Raw genomic sequence first — 21,845 nt, 5'->3', positions numbered from 1 at the left:
GCTGACACAAGCTGCTTATGGAGTATATCCTGTCCAAAAAGATAAATCATTCTGCAATACAAATACCATCCCTGGATATTGTAATTTACAAGAACTCTTTGTAAAGTTACTGTGTATGACCACTGCTATTTGTATCCAGATGCAGAAATGTTTTTCATATATGTTACAGGATGGTGAATGGTACTAAGAGAACTTTATGCAGAAATCAGTATTTTCTGACATATGGGAATGAATTAATGCCACAGAAGAAATCACCCTAAACCCACCTCTTTAATGAAGGAGAAGGATGGGATAATCCTTACGTGAGCTTTTTGCCAAACCAATGGGGGAAAAACTAAACTTTGGCTGCGTGCTTAATGGGTAAATTTATCTGATTTGAATTATACAAAATAATAGGTTCTTTCTATTCAAGTCTCATCCCAGACCCACCCCCCTTTTCCAGCCCTAGGGGAGGGAGCATTAAATAATGGTCTGTGTAAACTGATGCTCATGCAGTTTGGAGAAGTGCTGCTTGTACAAGTTAAAGCAGGCAGCGAAGAAAGAGCGACCAAATAAAAAACAGCTGCAGGGGCAAAGTGAACCTTGCCGGAATTAAAAGACATGTCTTTCTTCACGAGAGTTTTGACAATGAAATGCAAGCAGGCGCTTGAATCCGAGAGGACTCACTTTTACCATGCGACTTTTGTCAGCAGGTTTCACCAGCTGCCCAAGCTTTCCAGCAGCCAGTCTCTGGAGGTGCAGAATAACTCAGCGGCAGAGAACAAAGGCGAGGAGATGGTGGCAGGCTCGGGGCGCGCCGGGGGGCTGCTGAAGCCCACCCCGCACCGGCTGGGCAGGGTGAAGAGCCTGCACGAAATGCCTGGACCCAACACCTTCTACAATCTCTACGAGTTCTTCTGGAAGGACGGCTTCGGCCGCATTCATGAAATCCAGGTACGGCTTACGCGGCTATTTAATATTCTCCTCGCGCCAGGATTACTTAAAACTTCGCTTTTCTCCCCTCACGAAACCCTGGTAAGCCGCCGAGGGAGCGGCACCGCGGCGGGTCGGGGCCGCGCCGCGCTCCCGCCGCTGCGGAAGGGCCGCGGTGCGGGGATCCCGCCGCTCCCTCCGCCCGGCCTCGGCCTCGGCCTCCCGCAGCGCTGCCGGCCTTCAGCAGTTTTTTTGTTTCGGCGAGGAGCCCGCGGGTACGCGCCGTGCGAGCCGCGCCGCCACTCTGCAAAACAAGAGGGGTTCCCCCCTTTCCCTCGTACGTTGGGCGACTGCCTCGCCGGCGGCTTTCAGGTCTCCCCCCTTTCAAGTTTATGCGTATTTTGAACTTTTAGGTAGGTGCCTTAGACTCAAAAACAATAAAAATCCCATCTTCTTGCACTGGGTTGTTTCACAGGCTTGCAGGGGGCTTATTTAGGGCGGGCAGAGCTGGGGGGACGAGGCCTTTCCTCGGTCCCCGTCCCGCAGCACCCGCCCTGAGGGCGAGGCGGTGCCGGCACCCCGGGCCGGTTCCACCCGGCACCGCCTCGGTCGTGCCGCGGCTGAGGCGCTGCCGCCTGGGCGGGGCGCGGGGGCTCCCGCCGCTTTCCTTCCTTCGGCTCAGCCCAGCGCGCCTCTGTCGCGGCCAGAGACCGTTTTGCCGCTCCACCCCTCGTTTCTACCCTGGCCTCCCGTTACATAAACACACTCCGCATTTATAGGCTCCCTGAGGGGGCGGTGGGTGCGCCTGGCCCCGCTGCCGTCAGCGCTTGCCGGCCCACGGCTGCCGCCCCACCCCCCACCCCCCAGCAGGAGGCGGGCTGTTTGAAACCTTCCCGGGGCTGGGGAGGGGGGACGACGGTGGCGGCGGGGCCTGCCCGCCGGCTTGTCCGCCCGCTGCCATGGCAGCCCCGCTGGCTCTCCAGGGCGACGGGAGAGGAGGCGGGAAGCGGGGCCTGATGGTGGGGTGAGAGGAGGGCGGGCGGCTCCTTACACCTAGCGTATGGCTGCTCTGGAGTACGCGGTGGGGTGGGAGACGGTGAAATAAAACTGTAGCCGGGTGGGGGAATGAGGAGTATCCGCTGTGGTTTGGGCACCTCCACTTCTGTGGTGCTCCAGAGGCCGCGGCGTCTCCCCTTCCGCAGCCCCCCCACCCCCCCCCCGGCGGCGGTGGGCGAAGCAGGGTTACCCGCGCATGGCAGGAGTTGGGTGAAAGAGTACCCTTCCCCTCTACAGCCTTTCCTGGGTGTTGGCATGGGCGGTTGTCTCTACCCAAAGATGAATTTTTTTTGGTCGCTTGGCCAAACACCTGGGTTTAATTCCTGAAAAGTTACAGTGCGTCCCCTGGGGCCCCTTCCCCATGTAGTCCAAGTGATTCTGAAGTGAGCACTTGGATTTGAGGGAGCAAAACAGTGGTTTTCACCCTTTTTCAGTTGGGGGTCTATAACGTTTTCCACTGGGCAGTACAGATCTCTTTGGGAATACCTCAAATCTGGCATTTATTACTTTGCTTTTTCTTAGTGACCTTTCCCAGATCATTAGGAAGGGATTCACGGGCAACCCCAAGAGGTTCACTGCCTGAAAAATCACTGAAATTAAAAAAAAAAAAAAAAAAAAAAAGAAAGAGGGAATCAAAAACAGAAATGGGAAACCAAACAGAACAGGACAGAACTTTAAATGGTTTGAGGATCAAAACTTCAAAGTTAGGGTTTACAAAGGGCCTAAAAACACTAGAAAGAGGCAGGAAATGCTTTAAAAAACAACACCACCACCCAAAAACATGTCTGGCTTTGTCCTATTTACCATTAAGGTTTCTAAAAAGAAGTGTTAGGCTCTTCAGTCTATGCTGTGTTTGACGGCAGCCAAAGCAGGCTGCTGATTAATTGCTCCACTTAACTGCTTGCCAACCAAGACACGTGCACATGAAACTTTGTGATTGCTAAAGCATTTCGTTACATTGTATTTCTTCTTTTTCTCTACCTCTGTGGTGGTGCGCTGAATTTGAGAGACACTCACCACAGTCTCAGACACTAAAAAAATACTACCATTGAATTCGAGCTTTCACTGTTCTTTCACTGTCAAAATAGTGAAAATTATTCAAATACTAAAAGGAATAACAGGCAATCTAAATAGTATATGCTTTTCACTATCACTAGCTGGTACGGAAATTTTCTTCTTTAATTTTATTCATAGAATGGAAGGCGGGAGAAAGGATAAGGACTTGTAATATGATACTGGTTTGTATTCTGTTTAGAGTCTCAAAAATCACTTTACAAATCATTGATGCCCTGTTTGCATACACACTGGATGCAAATAAGCATTAACTGGATCAATAACAGCCTGTTAAATTTAACAATACAGTGAACGTCAGGATTGAATTAATTTAAAACCCTTTGGTAACCTGCACAGCTACTTAATGTCCGTCATCTCACACAAATATCTGTATGCTATATGGAGAAGTGGTGGGGAAGCCAAACTCTTTTTCACAAAGGAGGTCCTATTCCAATTTAGCCATGGCCAAAGCAGTAATGCCTACAGCAATAATGACAAAGGGAAAGTATTATTAGTTTGAAGGGGTTAGATTTCTTTTGTCTCATCAGTGCTATGGGGGTATAAAGAAAAGGTGAGGGGGATGGGTTTGGATGCTGGCAGTTTGAATTTATGATGTGTGAAAGAATGTCTGGTGTGAGAGTGGTATGTGAGACATGGAAGTGTAATATTTTTAAGGTTTTGAACAAGGGAAAGAAAACCTCTGTTGTGATAGAAAATATGGAAGAGAAATTCCGGGCATTTCCTTAAACATGAAGTTGGTCCACTGAACATCATTCTGTTGAAAGCAAGAGATATCCAAATACCTTGTCCTTGTCTGTTTCTAGTTGAAAACTAATATTTCATTTATGTGATTTGATGGCTTGAGTGAGACTTGATTTAATTTCTGTCGAATTTTGTCCTCCCATGTAAACTTCACCATTGGTGGAAAAAACAAGCTGCTCCATAAATAGCAAAATTTGTCGAACCTGTTTTTCTGTGACTGGTGACCTCTATCCCCCTCAACCCACTGCTTTTTCTGTGGAGCACTTCTCTCCCAGCTCATGCTTTCCTTTAAAGACTCATGCTCTCAATTCTCTCCAAGTTCAGTTTCAGTATCCCTAAAATAGCTCTGGAGCAAGGGATACTTTGGGGTTTGGGAGTGCTTGTTTGTATGTTGGTCTGCATGTGGTGGTTGCTTAGCAGCAGACGATGCAGAAATGATAACAGTTGAGCTCCTACTGTAGCATTTCCCTCATCAGGGTGACTAATATGTCTGCTGTCATTTGAATCCAGATGATGATTTTTGAAAATGGGAATAATATAATTGCAGGAGACCTTTAACTCTCTGTTAAACTTGACTGAAATTGGCCACTGTGTTCCAAAAGTAGTTAAGAAGAGACTGGCAGTGACCACAATTGCACAACTCTTGTTTTATTTGGAAACTAGGCAAAAACAGTTACATTTTTTTGTATGTGCTTGGTACCATATGCCGAAGAGTCATCTATGTATCTTAAACTTATTTTTGGCAATTAAACAATTCATCTCTGTAACCAAGACTGATTAAAAAAATATTTCTCATAATTTCATCTTAGGTCAACACTAGACTTTCACTAATGTAGTTCTAGCACACATCTTGGATTTATAGTAACAATAACTCTGCAAGCGGATGTCTTTAGATGAAACTTTGGTCAGTTTAAATTGTCTTGCTACTTTAATCAGAAATAAAGGCTTTAAAAGTTAAAGTTTTCTTAAATCTAAAGCCCTAATAATACATCTTTAAGAACTCCTTTGCAGTTTTGGTTTTTTTCCCCTAAAATGATGATGTGCCTCTACTGCAATGAATTCCTGGGAGCTGGGTGTTTTCATTTCACGACCATGTCAGAATGAAATTTGTTTAAAATAATCACTAAGATTTCATGGCACAGTGATAACGCAATCTTACTGGCAAACTTCGGGTTTCTTTTTATACATAATTTCATGTTTTCCAGTCTTCTTTCTTAATTGCCTGTTGCTTGCCTCCAGCTTGAATCACACATCTTGTGGATCTAAACAAAACTCACTGCAGGAATAAGACCTCGACTTTTCTACACTTTTGCAGACTTAATGAATGCCATTCTGAAGTTCACTGCTGATGAAGCTGTCCCAAAATGCAGTTTTGAACTAGGCTGCTATGCTGTCACCGTCCCTGGTTAGGTATGAGAAACCTAGAGTAGTTTTTTGTAAAGAATAAAATGGTAGAGTAAGTATTTACAAAAGACAGTAGAAGTAAATTATATCTTTGTATTATACTGTTAATTTCACCATCCTATTTACCTCTATGTTCTTAATATTTTCAGGCATTCTTTCTAACCTGTTTGATCTGAAGAGATGTGTTTTTAAGTGCCCCAGGTCCTTTCATCTTCTCAGTATTTGGTTTCACTCACGCTTTGCGCCTTAGAGCTTTGACTCTTTTCAGTCAGAGGTCCTGAGCGGTGTGACCTCTCTGTTTGCCTTGTGGATATTTCACAGTAATGCTTAGAGGCTTTCTCCTGACATTTCAAACCATTCCTTGACTGGAACGTAGGGGATCTATTTCTAGATGTGATCGATTGGTTCACCATGTGAGAAATTGTCTGTTTCCTTTTGTGTTACTTTTCCTGAGTAATACTTTACCTCTGTTTCTCTTTGTTGGTGATATTGTAGCAGAAACACACTCAGGAATATGGAAAGATCTTCAAGTCTCACTTTGGTCCCCAGTTTGTTGTATCCATTGCAGATAGAGATATGGTTGCTCAAGTCCTCCGGGCAGAAGGTAGAGCACCACAAAGAGCTAATATGGAATCTTGGCAGGAATACAGAGACTTACGAGGGAGAGCCACGGGACTTATTTCTGCGTAAGTGTCATTACTCCTTCATTTTCTAAGTTTTCTTGTAAAAGTTTAGCAGTTTTCCGAAGGACTGTATAGGTCATCTGGGAATTCAGGCTTTTTTGTGTGGGGAAATTCATATGTCTAGTGGGGGGAAGAGTGTAGGAATTTATGATAAATTGTCCATTCTGCTGTAAATTTTCAAAGGGATGGTAATGATGTGTAGTTTGAATGTGGAGTAAGCTACCTTGCATAAAAACATTCTTGACGAATGTGTATGAGCTAGAGACGTCTGAGCTGACTCGCTTACCTGGAAGCAGTATTGCAGAGTATGGCTTACTAACTTTGGCACAACACTGCACAAATGCGATTTTATTGCTTCAGAACTAGACTGTTGTTTCCAGTTGGCAGCGTGCTGTGTGGGCTTGCTGGCTCAGGTTGGCTTTAGCTTTATTGTTGACCAAAGTGCCCCCTCAGCAGATGAATGCAAAGAAGTTGCTATATGATAAATTCACACTGTAGTGCAACCCTGTGTGGATATTTTTGTGAGTTACCTGTTTTTAAAGTTTGCATAAACTAGCCCTGCATGTGGGTGTGGTTAATTGCCACTGGGAACTACTCACAGTCCCCCCTGACATAGGATGTTTATTTAGAGGGAAACTTATTTCCTGAGTCATAGACAGTCTGTTTCTTTCTTGGTGGCAAAAAGCATTATGTATTGCACTGCAGACTCAAATCTTAAGCTGCAGTTCAGACTAACCAGTTCCTTGATAATTTGTGAAATGAGGTTTTAAATCAAGAGGTAGTCAGAAAATGTCTGTTAAAGAGATTAAATTCTTTTGCTGACCAATAAGTTTCTGTACCTTGCAGCAGCATTTCTCCACGTGAAAGAATTTAATTGGAAATACTTATGTAGCATAAAAGAGATATGCATAAAAGACAATTCCCTGTCTTCATAAGGAATTGAAAGATATCCCTGAAACTACTGTTCCCAAATACTCTACTCTCTTGAAGAGTGCAGATGCTACAGTTCAGATTTTTAGTCTTCAGCAGAAAGATTTCAATACGTAGCTCAGCTAAGGGAGAATCTAGCTGTAAAGTGTTCCTCTGTAGCCCGGCCTGCTATCCTATTACTTTTTAGGTTTAGAATTAGGGTAAAAGAAAGTGATGTATCAGTAATGGTATTTATGGTACTAGCTCAAATTGTTGATTTGTCAGATCTGTATGCGATACCTTTGGTAATAAAGCACCAGTTATAGGTAAAAGCAATTTTGCAGGCTATCCATTCAAATATTTATTTAATGTAATTTTAATATGAAAAATTTGCAAATTTCTTGCGTTAGCTACTACTAAAATACTAATATAGAGATGCTTGTCAAGTTCAGAACACTGAGTGGACAAGTTCTGACACTCAGACCAGAGGTTGACTTACAGATGTACATACATGTTGCAACACTGAAATTTAATGAGGATGTGCAATAACTACAGAAAAAAATGTGGAAGCATAATAACAAATATACATTATCATAATTTTCATTTCACCACTTGCTTTAATTTGAGATGAAAAATCATCAACAGTTTCATTGCTGAGCCCTTACCCCGCTAACGATTGTTAATGAGAATTGTGTATAGACATTATTAATAATTTCTTCTAGGGAGGGGGAACAATGGCTAAAAATGAGAAGTGTACTGAGGCAAAAAATTCTGAAACCCAAAGATGTGGCTGTTTACTCTGAAGGAGTCAATGAAGTTATCACAGACTTAATTAAAAGAATCCACACCCTCAGAAGTCAAGAGGATGATGGGGAAACAGTGACCGATGTTAACAAACTTTTCTTCAAGTATTCAATGGAAGGTAAGCCCAGGCTGTACAACAACTGTAAAGAAAATGGGTGTAAATCTTATAGCTAGGCATTTTTGTCAAATGACTAGTGCCCCATTGTACTTAATCTGAAAAGGGAAGCTTGGAATTCTGCATTTGTTGTCTTCCTACTTAGTGCAGTAGGTATCAGTAGAATTCCTTTGTAGAGTCCAAAGAGGTGATGCCTTGCATCAAGGGACAATTCCTGTGGAAAAGCTGGAATATAGGAAAAATGTAAAATCAAGGCCCTGAGCAGTTTCAGTACTCTGTATTTCTAGATTTATTTCTCAAGAATAAGGATGTCAACCTTCTATCAGCATGACTTCTAAAACATCCTAATTTGACAATGTACTGGCCAAATTCCAGGTGGGGAATCACTGTGTGATGTACCCAAATTCTGTTCGTAGCTCAATGTGGGAAAAGATACTGCTTTCCCCTGCCTACATATGCCAACTCTGGGATTGTTATGCTTGCCTTAAATTCATCTGTCACTGGCTTTAATGAGGGAACACTAAGTGGAACTCCAGCCTGAGCTAGTACAGCATCCGGTGTTCTTATGGAAACCTAATGGCGATTCATATTTCATGCATTCCTTTGCATACAACCTGATTTTGTTATATGTAGTGCCTTCTAAAAACACGGGCACTCTTTCCTGACAGACAGCTGAATAATTTGAGATTTGCAAGACCTTCCGAATCGCTCACCTATGAAGGTGCTGTATCAAATGGCTGGCTGGCTGTTTGGTAAACTAACCTGAGTATGTTCTAGGTTAATAACATCTAAAAATGGCATTCAACTAAGAGTTACCAATTTTATGGAATTTTAAACTCCAACCTTAGAGATTCACTTTAACTGATAGGTTAGTTTAAATTTCTTCACATTATTTTAGATTATCATTTATAACGTGTGCCTGGCACGCATTTATTTCCTATATGAATTAGAGTTTTAATTAACTTCGACTGTCAACTGTTCAGGGGACCAATGTGCAAGATTTTTTTGAAAAGACCATGTCAAGAGCAAAAGAATGCATAAGACCTAGTTGCTGAAAGAGGCACAAGAGAAATAAAAGGCACAGAAAAATATCTTTCCAGGGTGGAAAATTAGGGATTTTAGCAAAATCATTACATGAGATTATTTTGATAATAGAAATACTTTTTGTACTGTATCATGTGATATTTTCATAAATAAATTGGGTAATAAGATCTAGATTTTGGAAGTTGGGAAGAAAAATTGCTAGAAACCCATGTTCAGAAAGTAGTGAAAAATGGCTTCCTGTCAAACTGAGAGAACATTTTGGCTAACTCCAGTAGGGTGGTTTCTGGCTAAGTTCTGTCTAATATTTAATAATTTGGTATGTTTGTAAAAACTGAGCTGACATTGCAGGGACGCTAGCGGATGAGTACTAACTTGATAAATGGAAGAAACGGTCCCAAGTTGAGAAGAATAATAATTATTTAATAAAAATATAATAATTGACTACTTTTCATTGGGGAGGTGGATGGTATTTCTAGTAGGGATCACTGCAACACTGCGGACGAAACATCTGCGGAAATTATAGCAAGTCAGGAACAAGAGACGAGTCAATATTGTCACTTGCAATGGTGTCACACACTTGCTGTTTTTCAGGGCCAGATGGAGTATATTGTGTGCAGTGAAATCACTGTCTAGAGTGCGAATTCTTTATCCACTTGTGTATACTCATTATTCATTTACTACCAGCTCAGGACGAAGAAAGGCATAGTTACTGCTAGAAACTCCTGCATTATCACCAGTTGTCAGAAATGTCTTTGGACTTGTGTGTCCTTGTGTGTTCAGAGGCCAACATGGCAGGCTCAGGATTTGCGGTGCAATGCAAAACACAGCAAACATGCTGGAGGGTGGCTCTGCTACTGCTGGAATTCCTGGCTGTCTTCTTGTGCTGAGCATTATTGACATAGTAGCCACTATCTCACTACAATATTTAGCTGGGATTTTCTACTGTGTTTTAAATTTCTATTTTATCTGCTCACAACTGCAGTAATAATAACTAGGCATTTTTTTGGAAGGTAGTTCCATTATCTTAGTGTTATAATTACTTAAATTATTAATATGTATATATCATGTGTATAGCAAATTCTTTGATTTTGTATGTGCAGGTGTGGCAACTATTCTGTATGAATGCCGGTTGGGCTGCCTGGAAAACAACATCCCACAGCAGACTGTTGAATATATTGAGGCTCTGGAGTTGATGTTTAGTATGTTTAAGACCACTATGTATGCAGGTGCTATTCCCAAATGGCTTCGTCCACTTATTCCAAAACCCTGGAGAGAGTTCTGCAGATCCTGGGATGGACTCTTCAAATTTAGTAAGATTTAGTAGTAGAAAAGCTCAACTGTATTTCTGCAGGTTCTGTGTGTGTTTGAGCAGGACTTGTTGCATTTTTCTTCTAAAACTGTAAGAAGACATTGTGGTAGAAATAAGTTTCATATTAAACTCAGACTGGCTACAGGAACCGTTCTAGAAAATTACTGAAAAAGAATTTTACCAGTGCATTTTAAATATTCTCCTATTTTATACTGCTGTTTCTTTACTTTTCTTCATCTGTTTTCAGCTCTCAGTCCTCGCTCCAGATCTGAGTTCTTTGCCAAGGCTTTATCTTAAGCCACTCAAAATTTAATGAGGGTGGTTTTGTTGACTTCGGCAAGTTTTCAGTCAGGCACTCTGAGAAATAATTACCACTGAAACTGACTAGAAAGTTAAAAAATGAGACTCTAGCAATTAATTAAACTCTTTGTGAAGTTTATATATACACATACAAGCATGTAAGTTGACATAGAAGTACACTGCTGTACTACAACACGTTTTTTTGTGAATAAAGCCTTTCAGGCTACTTCATCAATGAGGTTTCATGTAAGAAGAAGGAGTTGTCTTTGCAATGTATTTTTTTTAATATTCTGGAGTGTTTAAAAAAACCTTGAACCCTTTTTCCCTCTCTAAAATTAGAAAGCTGCATTAATTTTTAATTTATTTTATTAGCACTATTTGTCTAGGTAGGTCTGTGTACATCATCTTTAGAGTAGATTCTTTAGTTTCTTAACTTTTAATACACTTAATTTTAATATGTAATGATCTGTACCTATAGTAGGTATTAGGGAATCCATTTAATGCTGATACAGGTGTGTTTTCTGTGAAACACCTACTTTTTCACACTGCCACTTTTAAATTATTTCCCCTGATAATGCTCTTTTCCCTTTTGTGGGTTAAAAACAACAGCAGACTTCAGCTTTATCCTAACAGCAGCTGAAAAACTGTTTTTGAGGAATTTCTTCTGTTTGAAACTTGTTACGCTGTTTCTTTGTTTAATCCCTTTGTGAAGAAGGAATGAAATGGTGAGAATCACTGTGTGATGTGTTCGTGTACATTTCATAACAGAACGTGTTGATTCTGTGGGGGGGTTTTGTAAGCTTGTTTTGTGAGGCATTAACTTTCTGAGTTTTCCTCCTTTTAAAGCCCTCATTTCACTGAAGGTTCTGTTTGTAGTCACCGAAGTATAAATGGGACTGTGGGTAAAATTGCTCAAAATGTCATTCACTGAAGTTTTTCAGTTTTTGTTACTACCTGATGCTCCTCGTCTTTGTCCTCAGTGTGATTCAGTTCTGTGGCTTTGACATTCTGGTTGCTGCTAACATCTTGTGGCAGCCGCTGTGAGCTGGCTTGCAGCATGCTCTGCAGAGTTCACCACTTCTTGCAGAGTCATCAGAAAACAAGCCAGGTGGGCGTAAAAACTTGACCTTGAGCTTCCTTCACTCTCAGTCAGAAACTACAGTCTCTTGTGCCTTTCCTTGTGCTCAGCATTCTCATGCTGTGAGCTACCAAGGTTCCTGTCAGCTCTGTCTTTCCTTGCCATGAGGGCTCAAGGACCTCCACCACCACTCTATTATCTTTTCCCTGACACAATAGATTCACATTTTGTATATTTATGGCTGTGTAGTGACACTTCAGTAAGTGTCATTACTGAATAGAACCAGCAGAAAAATAAAAATGGAGGCTTAACAATTGTTTTTTTAATCCCAAAGGTCAAATCCATGTTGACAACAAATTGAAGGCTATTCAGTCTCAGCTGGACCAAGGAGAAGACGTAAATGGTGGGCTACTCACATACCTCCTACTGAGTAAGGAACTTACTTTGGAAGAGATCTATGCCAATATGACTGAAATGCTTCTGGCAGGAGTTGACACAGTAAGCTTGTAATAATTTTTCTTGCGCATGATTGTTTTTGTAAACCAGTACCATTTGCAGCGATCTTCAGGATGGAATATGTTGTTTATAAGGACATAATCTGTGATACATTTAAGTCATTACATCTTTAAAATGGTAGAAAATACAGCACTGTATAATCTCTGCTAGAATGAGGTCAGTGTTGTTCTCTTCTAGTTGTGGTTTACAGGAACCCATCATTTGGGAGTCAGTTCTGCAGTTTATTAAACTGATAAAAAAGCGACTGTCTCTACTTTCAGCTTGAATTTCATACATTTTCTTTGACTAGTTTGAATATCAGGTTGGTATTTGTGCTTCTTTAGGTAGACCACAATAGAAAATGCTGCTGAATGTTAGTGTGAAAAAATTGATCAATAAACTCAAATGTAGAATTTGGTAAAGGATTTTTATATATAGCTAAATCAACTGGGACACACATTATGGATCAGATACCTGGTTTGTGCCAAAGTCCGTTAGGAGGGAGGTGTTAGGCCAGAGCTAACGTAGGTAAGGCATGAGTTCATCGCCCATGCTCGTGCTGGCGATGTACAGTCTGAGGCAAAGAGCTGTGGTGATGGAGCTCAGCATTCATGAGGTTAGCCTATGAGGTATGAGTGAAGCATTTTAAGTGGCTATCTTTCCTTATTCTTCTGATTTGTCATCTAGAGCACTGGAAGAAACATTAAGGTGTATATATCTTACCGTCCTTTCATTCCTACCATGTGAAGTCAGCGTAGCTTAGTATTGACTGCAGCATGACAATCAGAAGAATAAGAAAAGATAAAAATGAGTTATTGTATTGTATATGCAATATATATGGAGCTATTTAGAATATCAATGAACACTATTATTGTAAATGAGCAATTTTTAAAAAGAAATCTGAATGAATTTGATAAAGAAAGTGCTATGTAGGACTGTGTTTAATAGTCTTCCAGTAGAAAAGATCAAAATAAATAAAAACATAAAGTAGCTGTAAAGTAAAAAAGCCTCTCTGGATAATTGAATTCAGATTTTTTTGATTTAAGAAAGTTTGTAAGGTTTCTAAAGAAAAGAAAAGAAAACAACAACTTTTTTTTTCACAATGCTTTTGAATTCCAAAATAAGGAGCATATGTAAAGCCTATTTCTATACTGAGGATTATTCCACTGGTTAAATATCCCAAGGGCTTATTGATTAGAGAGTTATTTATCCCATTCATTTTCTAATCTTTCAGACCATTAATTTTCCGTTTTTAGTGTGTGAGAGAGTTTTCATTAACCTAAAAGGACAGTGTTCAAGTTTATGCCAACAAATGATTCTCTTTCTGTTTGACTCAGCCTTCTCAGCTGTCAACAATCATTTTGTGAGAGGATGGTACTTCTGATCTCCTCATTTCCAAGTACAAGACAGAAACTGAGGGAGCCTTTTTTCCCCTACTGCTGTCTCTTCAGATCTCAAAATGAAAGTGGTTTAGAGAATTATAAAAGCTTTCAACAAAATTGTTAGCCAGCTTTTGGTTACAAAGCATTTTGGCTGTCCCTGGAACAGTGCTAATTTTTAAGAGGTTATGAAGGAGCTGGGAGCCTGGGAAGAAACAGTGTTTATATTAGAGAAGTTCTGTGTACAGCTGGTGCAATTGCCAGCTCCTCTGAGCACTGAGAGGAATTAGGGCAGGGTTGCATTTTAGCAGGGAAAGCCACTCAGTATCACAAGAAGGAAAAATAAAGGTTCTGAGTGATACTTCTAGCATCAGTTTGACAACAAGACTTGAAAGGTCACCATCATTATTAATTTGTTTCCTGTGAAATGTTTTTGCTGGGAATATTGCAAACTGTTAACTTAATCCATTGCTGGTTAGAGTCTTTATGTTTCGGTATTGTTTATGTAGTTTTGTTTGCATTTGGTTTTTTTGTTGCTTTTTAATACTTTGCTGGGAAAATATCAGCATGGGTTGTTTTGATATGTGGGGAATTTTTAGATGGAAAAGGGATGAAGGAGGGGATGGTGAAGTCTGACAACATCCCATTGAGTCCAGATGTGAATCATTGCCAGTCTCTTTTATAACTTTAAGCATATAAAACACAGAGTTGAAAACTGATTGTTTTTCTTGGCTTGAAATTATTTTTAATCTAATCTTGTTGGACTTGATGACGATGGTTGTGGTTTCTTCCTTAGACTTCTTTTACTTTGTCCTGGGCAACATACTTGTTGGCAAAGCACCCTGAGGTTCAACAACGAGTTTATGAGGAAATAGTCAATAAGCTGGGGAAAGACCAAGTTCCAGTTGCTCATGATGTTATAAAATTGCCTTTGATTAGAGCTGTGCTGAAAGAAACCTTGAGGTAAGTGGCAGAGAACTGCAATCATTAATTTAAAAATTTAATTTTGTGTATTTATAATGGATTTTGAGTCCATGCTAACATTTGTATTTAGTTGTTATTACTGCTGTTTGCTGCTTCTGCTCTTATTTATTGTAGCCAAGCACTGAAATATGATCATTTATATAATGTTTTTAAGTATGGTAGAAGTAGTATCACATATGTAGGAGACGTCTGTTGAGGTAGGTAATTGAAAGCTGGATTTTTGCCTTGTAAATATTAGTCTGTATGATGGACTGTAACAACCTCCTCGCCTACACGCTACTGGGAAGTGGTACTTTGCAGTGCCACTACAATCGTTTTAAGCTTATTGTCTTAAACTGAAGGCATGTGACATGCTTTTTTTCACATGTTTATACCAAATGTTCATAGTGAAGTGAGGGGGGTAAAAGGATTTTAGAGAAGGCATCAACAAGGCTTTTTCAGCTCCCAGTAGTGCTAAAACATCTCCAGCTTGACCAACTGGTTGCATGTTTGTACATGTGTAAAGTAAATAAATATATAGACCAAATAGCTCAACTTCCAATTCCTAGTAAATTACTTTTCTCAGATCTTAATCATATTCTCACAGGTGATTCAAGGTCTTTGAATCCTCAAGGTGTTCTGGACTTCTGAAAAACCTTTTTGCTGTGAATGCATATTGCATTCATATTGCATATTTGTGAATGCAAATTGGAATCTAAACTTTTAAAGTTGTATTAGTTACTACTGTTGCACTTCTCATCAATACTTGTCTCTAGGTTATATCCAGTATTGCCAGGAAATGGAAGAGTGACCCAGAAAGACTTGATTGTTGGAGGATACTTTATACCTAAAGGGGTAGGTTCTATTGCAGTCATCTGCAGAAAGCAGAGTTTAATTTTTGTGTATGAAATGTGATTTGTTACAACGAATATACACTTCATTGATTTTAAAAGATTTCACCAAGCTAGAGCATTAAGAGGAAAGTATTTCAATAATACCTGTTTGTATGACAAAACTGGATTTTATAATTGACTTGTTGTTGTTGGGTTTTTTTAGATTTGCGTCCTCACCTGCTAATGACATTTACCATCACTTGTTCTTAATATTCTTGAGGGTGGAGTCTATTGATAACATCTCTGTGCAATGTTACAATTTGATTTAAAAAAATTCATTATTCTTGCAGTTTGCTAATTCTTTGCCTGTTAATTCCCTTTATAGGAAGAATTTAACTTCCTTTTTAAATTATGAATCTTTCCTTTATACTAGTCAAAGATTACACAGAGATCATGGTAGAACTGTATTGCTCTATTTTAAATGACAGCACTTCTGTGTTAAAACAGTTAGGATTCTTAATTCTTAATACACTTATTTAAATATTATTCCAAACACATCCCCCACCCCAACCTGTTTTATTTGGAAACATCATCACATGAATTATTGATGGGATTTTTTCCTGAGGTGGGGTTTTTTCCTTCCCATCCTGTTTTTTCCCTTTCCATTATCTTGTATCTCTCTTCTCCCTTTGTCGCTTATCTTTCTGAGACAATTTCCAATACTTGTGACTTTTGTTCCCATCTGCTTCCCCGCTGCATCTTCTCTAATATATCCAGCAATATTTAAAACAATTTGAAGATTATTTAATTTGACCACTTGAGGAAGGGGTCTGATTTTCCTAGGTATCCTTTATTCTTCTAGAATTACTCAAAGGTACTTATTTTTTATCACCTCATATTGCAGTAATTAGAAATGTTTTTTTATTTTGTTATGTGTACTGGGATTGGCTAAATATAAATATTTATTTCCTCAGACGCAGCTGGCACTTTGTCATTATACTACTTCATACAATGAAGAAAATTTCTCGATGGCAAATGAGTTTCGACCTGAGCGCTGGCTGAGGAAAGATAATTTGGACAGAGTAGACAATTTTGGTTCCATCCCCTTTGGTTATGGCATTCGAAGTTGTATAGGAAAAAGAATTGCAGAACTGGAAATCCATCTTGCACTGATTCAGGTTAGAACTATGTGACAGTATTACATGAAGAAAAATGTATTGGTATGATTCTTTTCTATGCATACATTTTCTGGATATCTTCCAGTGCACAAAAACTTTATTTTGGAGTGTTGTCTAGCATATTCATCCTGCAAAGGCTTAAAAAATTGAAAATAAACATGCTTGAAATGTATCATGTTAGTTAAACTACATTGCAGAAGAAAAATTCTTTATAGTACAAATGAAGTAAAACTAAAGGTAAGATTGTTAAGGAAATATATGGATTTAGTACAGAAGGTTTTTGTAAGCAAATTGGAAATCTTAATGTATACTAGAATGGTTACCTGCTCAGCTTCAGTATTTTAGTCACAAAAAAATCAGTACTTAGAAAGATATAGAAAAGATTTTATATCCTCGTACTGACTACAGTTATGACAAATAGTAGAATTTTTCTATGTTCTGTGGTTTTCCATCCCTTCTTTTTCTTTCTTCCAACGTTATTACCATTTTAGATATACATAATTTATAGTTGTGTAAGTAGTTAGTACATATTGGTTTCCATTGCTTCATATCATAACGAAAGCTTTCCCAACAGCTGCTATGTTTTCTATCATTTACAAGACACCCTTAACTCAAATACTGAGCTCAGATTGTGCAATCAAAACTCAAATATTTCAAAACTATTTATCGTTACTTAACTATAAAAATACTTAGACCCATTATATGTATTCAAAGCAAAGCTTGACTGAATTTGTCTTAATTTCCTTAAGTAAACTCCTAGAGCAGTCTGAGCAATTAGGTTCTGTCTTTCGGAACTCAGAGTGAGATAGCACTCAGGGGGCTGGATAAAACAAACATGCTCGCACCTTGTTGAAAAGGAGGATCAAGGAAGTAATAGAGAGCCGGCTTTTGTTTTCTGTAAAGAAACTAGAATAAAATAGCACACAACCTATTTCCAAGCATCGAGATGATATTTAGGTGGTTTAAAAATAGAAACACATGAAGCATGGAGCTGATCAAAGAGAAATTGGTTCAGACCAGTCTGATTTCTTTCGTTAACTTGATCATTCACCTAATGTGGTGGATATAAAATAAATCATGTGTTCTGTCTTCAGGAAGTAATATTCTCACAATTAAATTAATAAAATTTATTCCAGATGGATGTACCTATAAAATGCATGCACAACAGGTTGGAAAAAGAAATAGCTGAAGGCAGTAGCTCTCAAATATTTGCTGTTGAACTAGGAAAGTGTTTAATTAATTTTCTGTAAGAGTCTGTCCTGCATTTGTTTTAGGATGGTATTTTCATTAACAGTGAAAATGATGGATTAGAGAATACTTCTAGAGTTTGCATAGGATACAAAGCTGTCATTAATTCAGTTAAAATCAGAGGATATGAATAAAGCGTTATGAAAAAATGGAGAAACGTTCCAGAATCAACACAAAATTGTTCACTAAGGACAGTTGCAAGTTACTGCTCTTGAGGAGAAAACAAATGCATACATACAAATTGCTGACCAGCTGGCTGGGTAATTAGTACCAAAGAAACAGATTGGAGTGATATAGTAAAAAATTGGTCAACAATAATGATGCTAATTCTGACAAGGCAGTGTAATTCTTAGGTATATTAAAAGTATTAACAAGCATGTTATATGTCAGAAAGAGGAGCTAAATTAATCAGTCTTACCAAACACTGGTGAACCCTCAGCTAGAGAATGATACGCAACCAACCCTGTGTGCTGCATTTTGAGGATAATACAGTCAAATTGGAGGAAATTTGCAAGACAGACAGAGTAACAAGAATGAGGCGTTTGAAAAAGAATAATGAGATGAAAATTTGATCAAACATCTAACACTGAAAAGGTATAGGAAAATAATGCATTGTTCATCATGTTTACTAGGAGAAGGATAAGAGAAGATTGCTTAGTTTGTAGGAAAAGGTGTCTGAGATCTAATGTTAGGAAAAGTTGAGGATGTGTTGTCCTTCCTGAAGGTTTAAAAATAGATAGCTGAAGTATTCTGTGCTCAGCTTCAAAACAGGTGAGATAAATTTCTTGAAGTTTCTTTTAGCCCACAATTTCTGTGATTTAGGTTTGCAAATGATTCTCACAGTTTCATTTAGCATATGGAAATAGATGTTTAATGTGTAGGGAACCTATGTGATTGAATTATAGTGGTTCTGTTCAGGAGAAGTTCTAAATATTTGACTCCTTGAATTATGATTGTTTCCCCTAATGCACTGGACAGTTGCTGTCTCTTGTTTGTTTTGTTTCCTTCTGCCTAGGAAGAGTAACGTGTGCAATGGGATTAGGAATCTCTCATTGCCTTGTTTTGTAATTGCATGTATTTTTATTGGGGGCAACCTCTTTAGCAGGCCTATTTTGACAGGACAAGGGGTAATGGTTTTAAACGAAAGGACGGTAGATTTAGACTGGAAATAAGGAAAAAAATTTTCACTATGAGTGTGGTGAAACACAGGCACAGGTTGCCCAGAGAGATGGAAGATGCTCCACCCCTGGAAACATTCAAGGTCAGGTTGGACGGGGCTCTGAGCAACCTGAGCTAGTTGAACATGTCCCTGCTCACTGCAGGGGGGGTTGGACTAGATGGCCTCTAAAGGTATCTTCCGACCCGAACCATTCTATGATTCTATATCAAAGGAATTGAAATAAAAAACACAGAAAGAACTCAGGAGGTTTGAAAGAAAGAGTCCTTAGTTTCTTTGGTAGGTCAGATTTTTTAATCTAGTTGTGTGGAAACTTTTCAGAAAGGACTGGCTTGGTCCTCCGTCAATCAGAGGAGGAAGATTTTTAACTATAAACTTCACCTTGTAACAACTATATTTTCTTTCCTCTGTGGGAATCATGGCGCTTAGACTCCACAGAACTGACAACAGAAACTTTGGAACAGCCTTTTATATTCTCTTTTCTGAAGTCTAATCTTCACCTGTAATTTTGCACCTTTTCTAATACTTGTCCTGTTTATCTTCACAGTTGCTTCAGAATTTTGAGATCAAAATTTCTCCCAAAACCAAACCAGTTCATGCCAAAACCCATGGACTTTTGACTCCTGGAAACTCCATCAATGTGAAATTTTCTGGCAGAAAGTGAGACTCAGACGTTTTGGAAATACTTGTGTGATTTTCATGGGAACAGACTTGCATCTTATGGATGTTTAATCGCGTTTGTTCTCTGGTTTGTAGGTATTTGGTAAAATGATCAAGCGTTGTGTTCTGCCTTAGTTCTAGCAGTACATAAGAGAAATTACCTCTTGTATGATAGATAATTACACATATGAAAATAAATACTGAAAAGATTCCTTGTTGCACTGGGAATCTCCCTTTATCTGGAAAGATTTCTAGTAATAACAACACATGCATTGAAAAAAAACAAAATTAAATTCAGACATGTCGGTATCATTCAGTGGTTTTGTTACACTGCTTTGTTATTAAAGTCAACTACTCAGTGAGTCTATTTAAGACCAAGAGGATTATTATATAATACGTGATAATTAACTGCATTTATGAGTGTTTTCCTGTTTCTTGTCCTCCAGTGTTTTTTTAAGTTTCCACCTAACATTGAAATTATGAGATCATTTTTCTCTTGTCTGTAAAAACATTTACTCTGTGTGTGTTAAAAATTAATACAGTAGTATGAAAAGTAAAGACAGAAAAAAGACAATTTTTCACTTTCTTTAGACTCGAAATACAGCCAAACGTAATGCCCATAAAATGTTTCTATATCATTAAATAAAAATTAAATGTCTTCAAAACAAAACAACCCATTTAAACATCACATTGCAAAGTTATGAACCCAGGATTGTCCGCATCACCAAAGCATAAGCTGAGTGGAATAGCACAAGCCACTTTCACTGTTCTAGCTAATATTATGCCAAAACCAAATGTAAATAATAAAAATGAAGTAGTTGTTACATTTTTATCATTTAATTAAAATACTACGATTAACTATCTTCACAGTTCTTCAACAGTAAGAACTGGAAACTTCCTGTTGTAACATTCTGAACCCGTAGGCAGGTGCACAGTTGCCTTCTGTAGGATGGAAATGTGACTACCAAAGTATTTGGAGATTTTTTACTGTCTGTTGTGTAATACATTGAAGAGTGGACACCTGAAAGGGGTTTTTAATTATAATTTTATTTTTCCTATGACAACTAACAGAAAAGTCTCTCTTGCACAATACTTTAGATAACTTTAGTATCACTGCACTAACCTTACGTCCTCATTTTTGAGAGAAACCTTATACCTTGGAACTGTGTTGTGCCTTGAAAAAGACTCAAACCTGCATATCCTAATATGAAATTAACTATGTAATTATGTGTAGTTAATTCTTTACACGTCAGGCTCTGACTTGTTTGTGAGGTAGTTTATGTACTAATAATAGTAAACTTTTCAGATATATGCAGAGTTAGAAAAAAGTTGTGCAACTCAGTTTTTAAAATGAGAACATTTTTCTTTGCTCGTTTAGCTATAAGAAGTCCAAGACAGGTTACAAATTAAATAACACACTGTTGTTTTAATGGTGTACATGAAATTCCACACAGCTAACTACTACAGTTACCCTGTTTTAGTATTTTGGTTGCTTTTTTGTAGTGCCTTTTCAAGGTCTTTACGAAAGAAAAAAAATCTCCTTTATATGGATCTCATATATAAAATAATAACACTAAACAAAATTGATCTGATCTGTGAGAAGATTGTTCATCTGATGACTTTAAAATGTTAATCCTGTATTGAGCATATATATGTACTATTAGAAAAACAGGTAATTTGTGGAGGGTTTTTTCCTTGAATGGGCTTGCCTTCTGATGCTGTTTTGCAGGGCTTCATATGATTCGCCTTTTTTTTTCTTTCCCATTGTTATTTCCAATTGTCCCCACCTTAAATAGAAGGAAAAGATCTTTATTTGCCAGAGCCAACTGACATCCCAAAGGTTTTGCAGAGGTCTCTTTAAAAGTCTGTGGATTTGACTCCATTATTCTGCCTGCTTTTGTTGACTTGGGGACCAAAGCGCCCAATCCTTGAATCCAAATTTGGATTCTGTATGGTGCCCTCCTTTTGCATCATCACAGCATCATTAGAAGCACTGCCATTGCTATATTGCAGTACATTTGCTACTTGGTGTCAGTCCCTAAGTAATGTATCACTGTAGAAGAGGGAGAAGGTTCTAAAATGCTCTTTAAAGCATTTGAATCTTTTCATGAAAACAGAAAGCCTGTGATTTGTTTTAATAGAGCATCTGTCTATGTAAGTTGACTTTTATACATAATAAAATATTTGTACAGAATTTATAAGTCCTTGTTCTCATTTTAATTGCTATTTATTATTGCATTGTCTTTAGCATCTTAAGAGTTTTTAACTTGTTGGATAGAACTAGAAGATTCACTGCTACATGGGAAATTACTAGTTCAGCTAGAAAAGATCAGGATTCATGCAAGAATTTAAGGTACGTAATGACCTGGCTGAATGACAGATAATATTATATTAAGAGTACTGTCATTCTAGAGGAAAGTTACTGGAAAAGTTACTCACGAAATACCCTAGGACTGATTGTAATGTAGTGTTTTCATTAATGA

The 21,845-nt window shown here is 38.5% G+C and overlaps 1 protein-coding gene across 1 annotated transcript; it reads left to right on the top strand.

Annotated features, from left to right (window-relative positions):
* The first annotated feature begins 502 nt into the window (after window positions 1-502).
* Window positions 503-21,556, top strand: CYP27C1 (cytochrome P450 family 27 subfamily C member 1). Its single transcript, XM_075093116.1, has 9 exons — window positions 503-933; window positions 5,683-5,873; window positions 7,502-7,701; window positions 9,843-10,052; window positions 11,764-11,927; window positions 14,100-14,266; window positions 15,043-15,121; window positions 16,074-16,277; window positions 19,250-21,556. The coding sequence occupies exons 1-9, from the start codon at window positions 601-603 to the stop codon at window positions 19,364-19,366; spliced, it is 1,665 nt and encodes a 554-aa protein (XP_074949217.1). The 5' UTR covers window positions 503-600; the 3' UTR covers window positions 19,367-21,556.
* The last annotated feature ends 289 nt before the right edge of the window (window positions 21,557-21,845 follow it).

Source organism: Phalacrocorax aristotelis, chromosome 5 (assembly GCF_949628215.1).
Source record: "Phalacrocorax aristotelis chromosome 5, bGulAri2.1, whole genome shotgun sequence".
Lineage (NCBI taxonomy): Eukaryota > Metazoa > Chordata > Aves > Suliformes > Phalacrocoracidae > Phalacrocorax > Phalacrocorax aristotelis.
The sequence above is the reverse complement of the archived record's forward strand: the minus strand, read 5'-3'. Positions and strand labels throughout refer to the sequence as shown.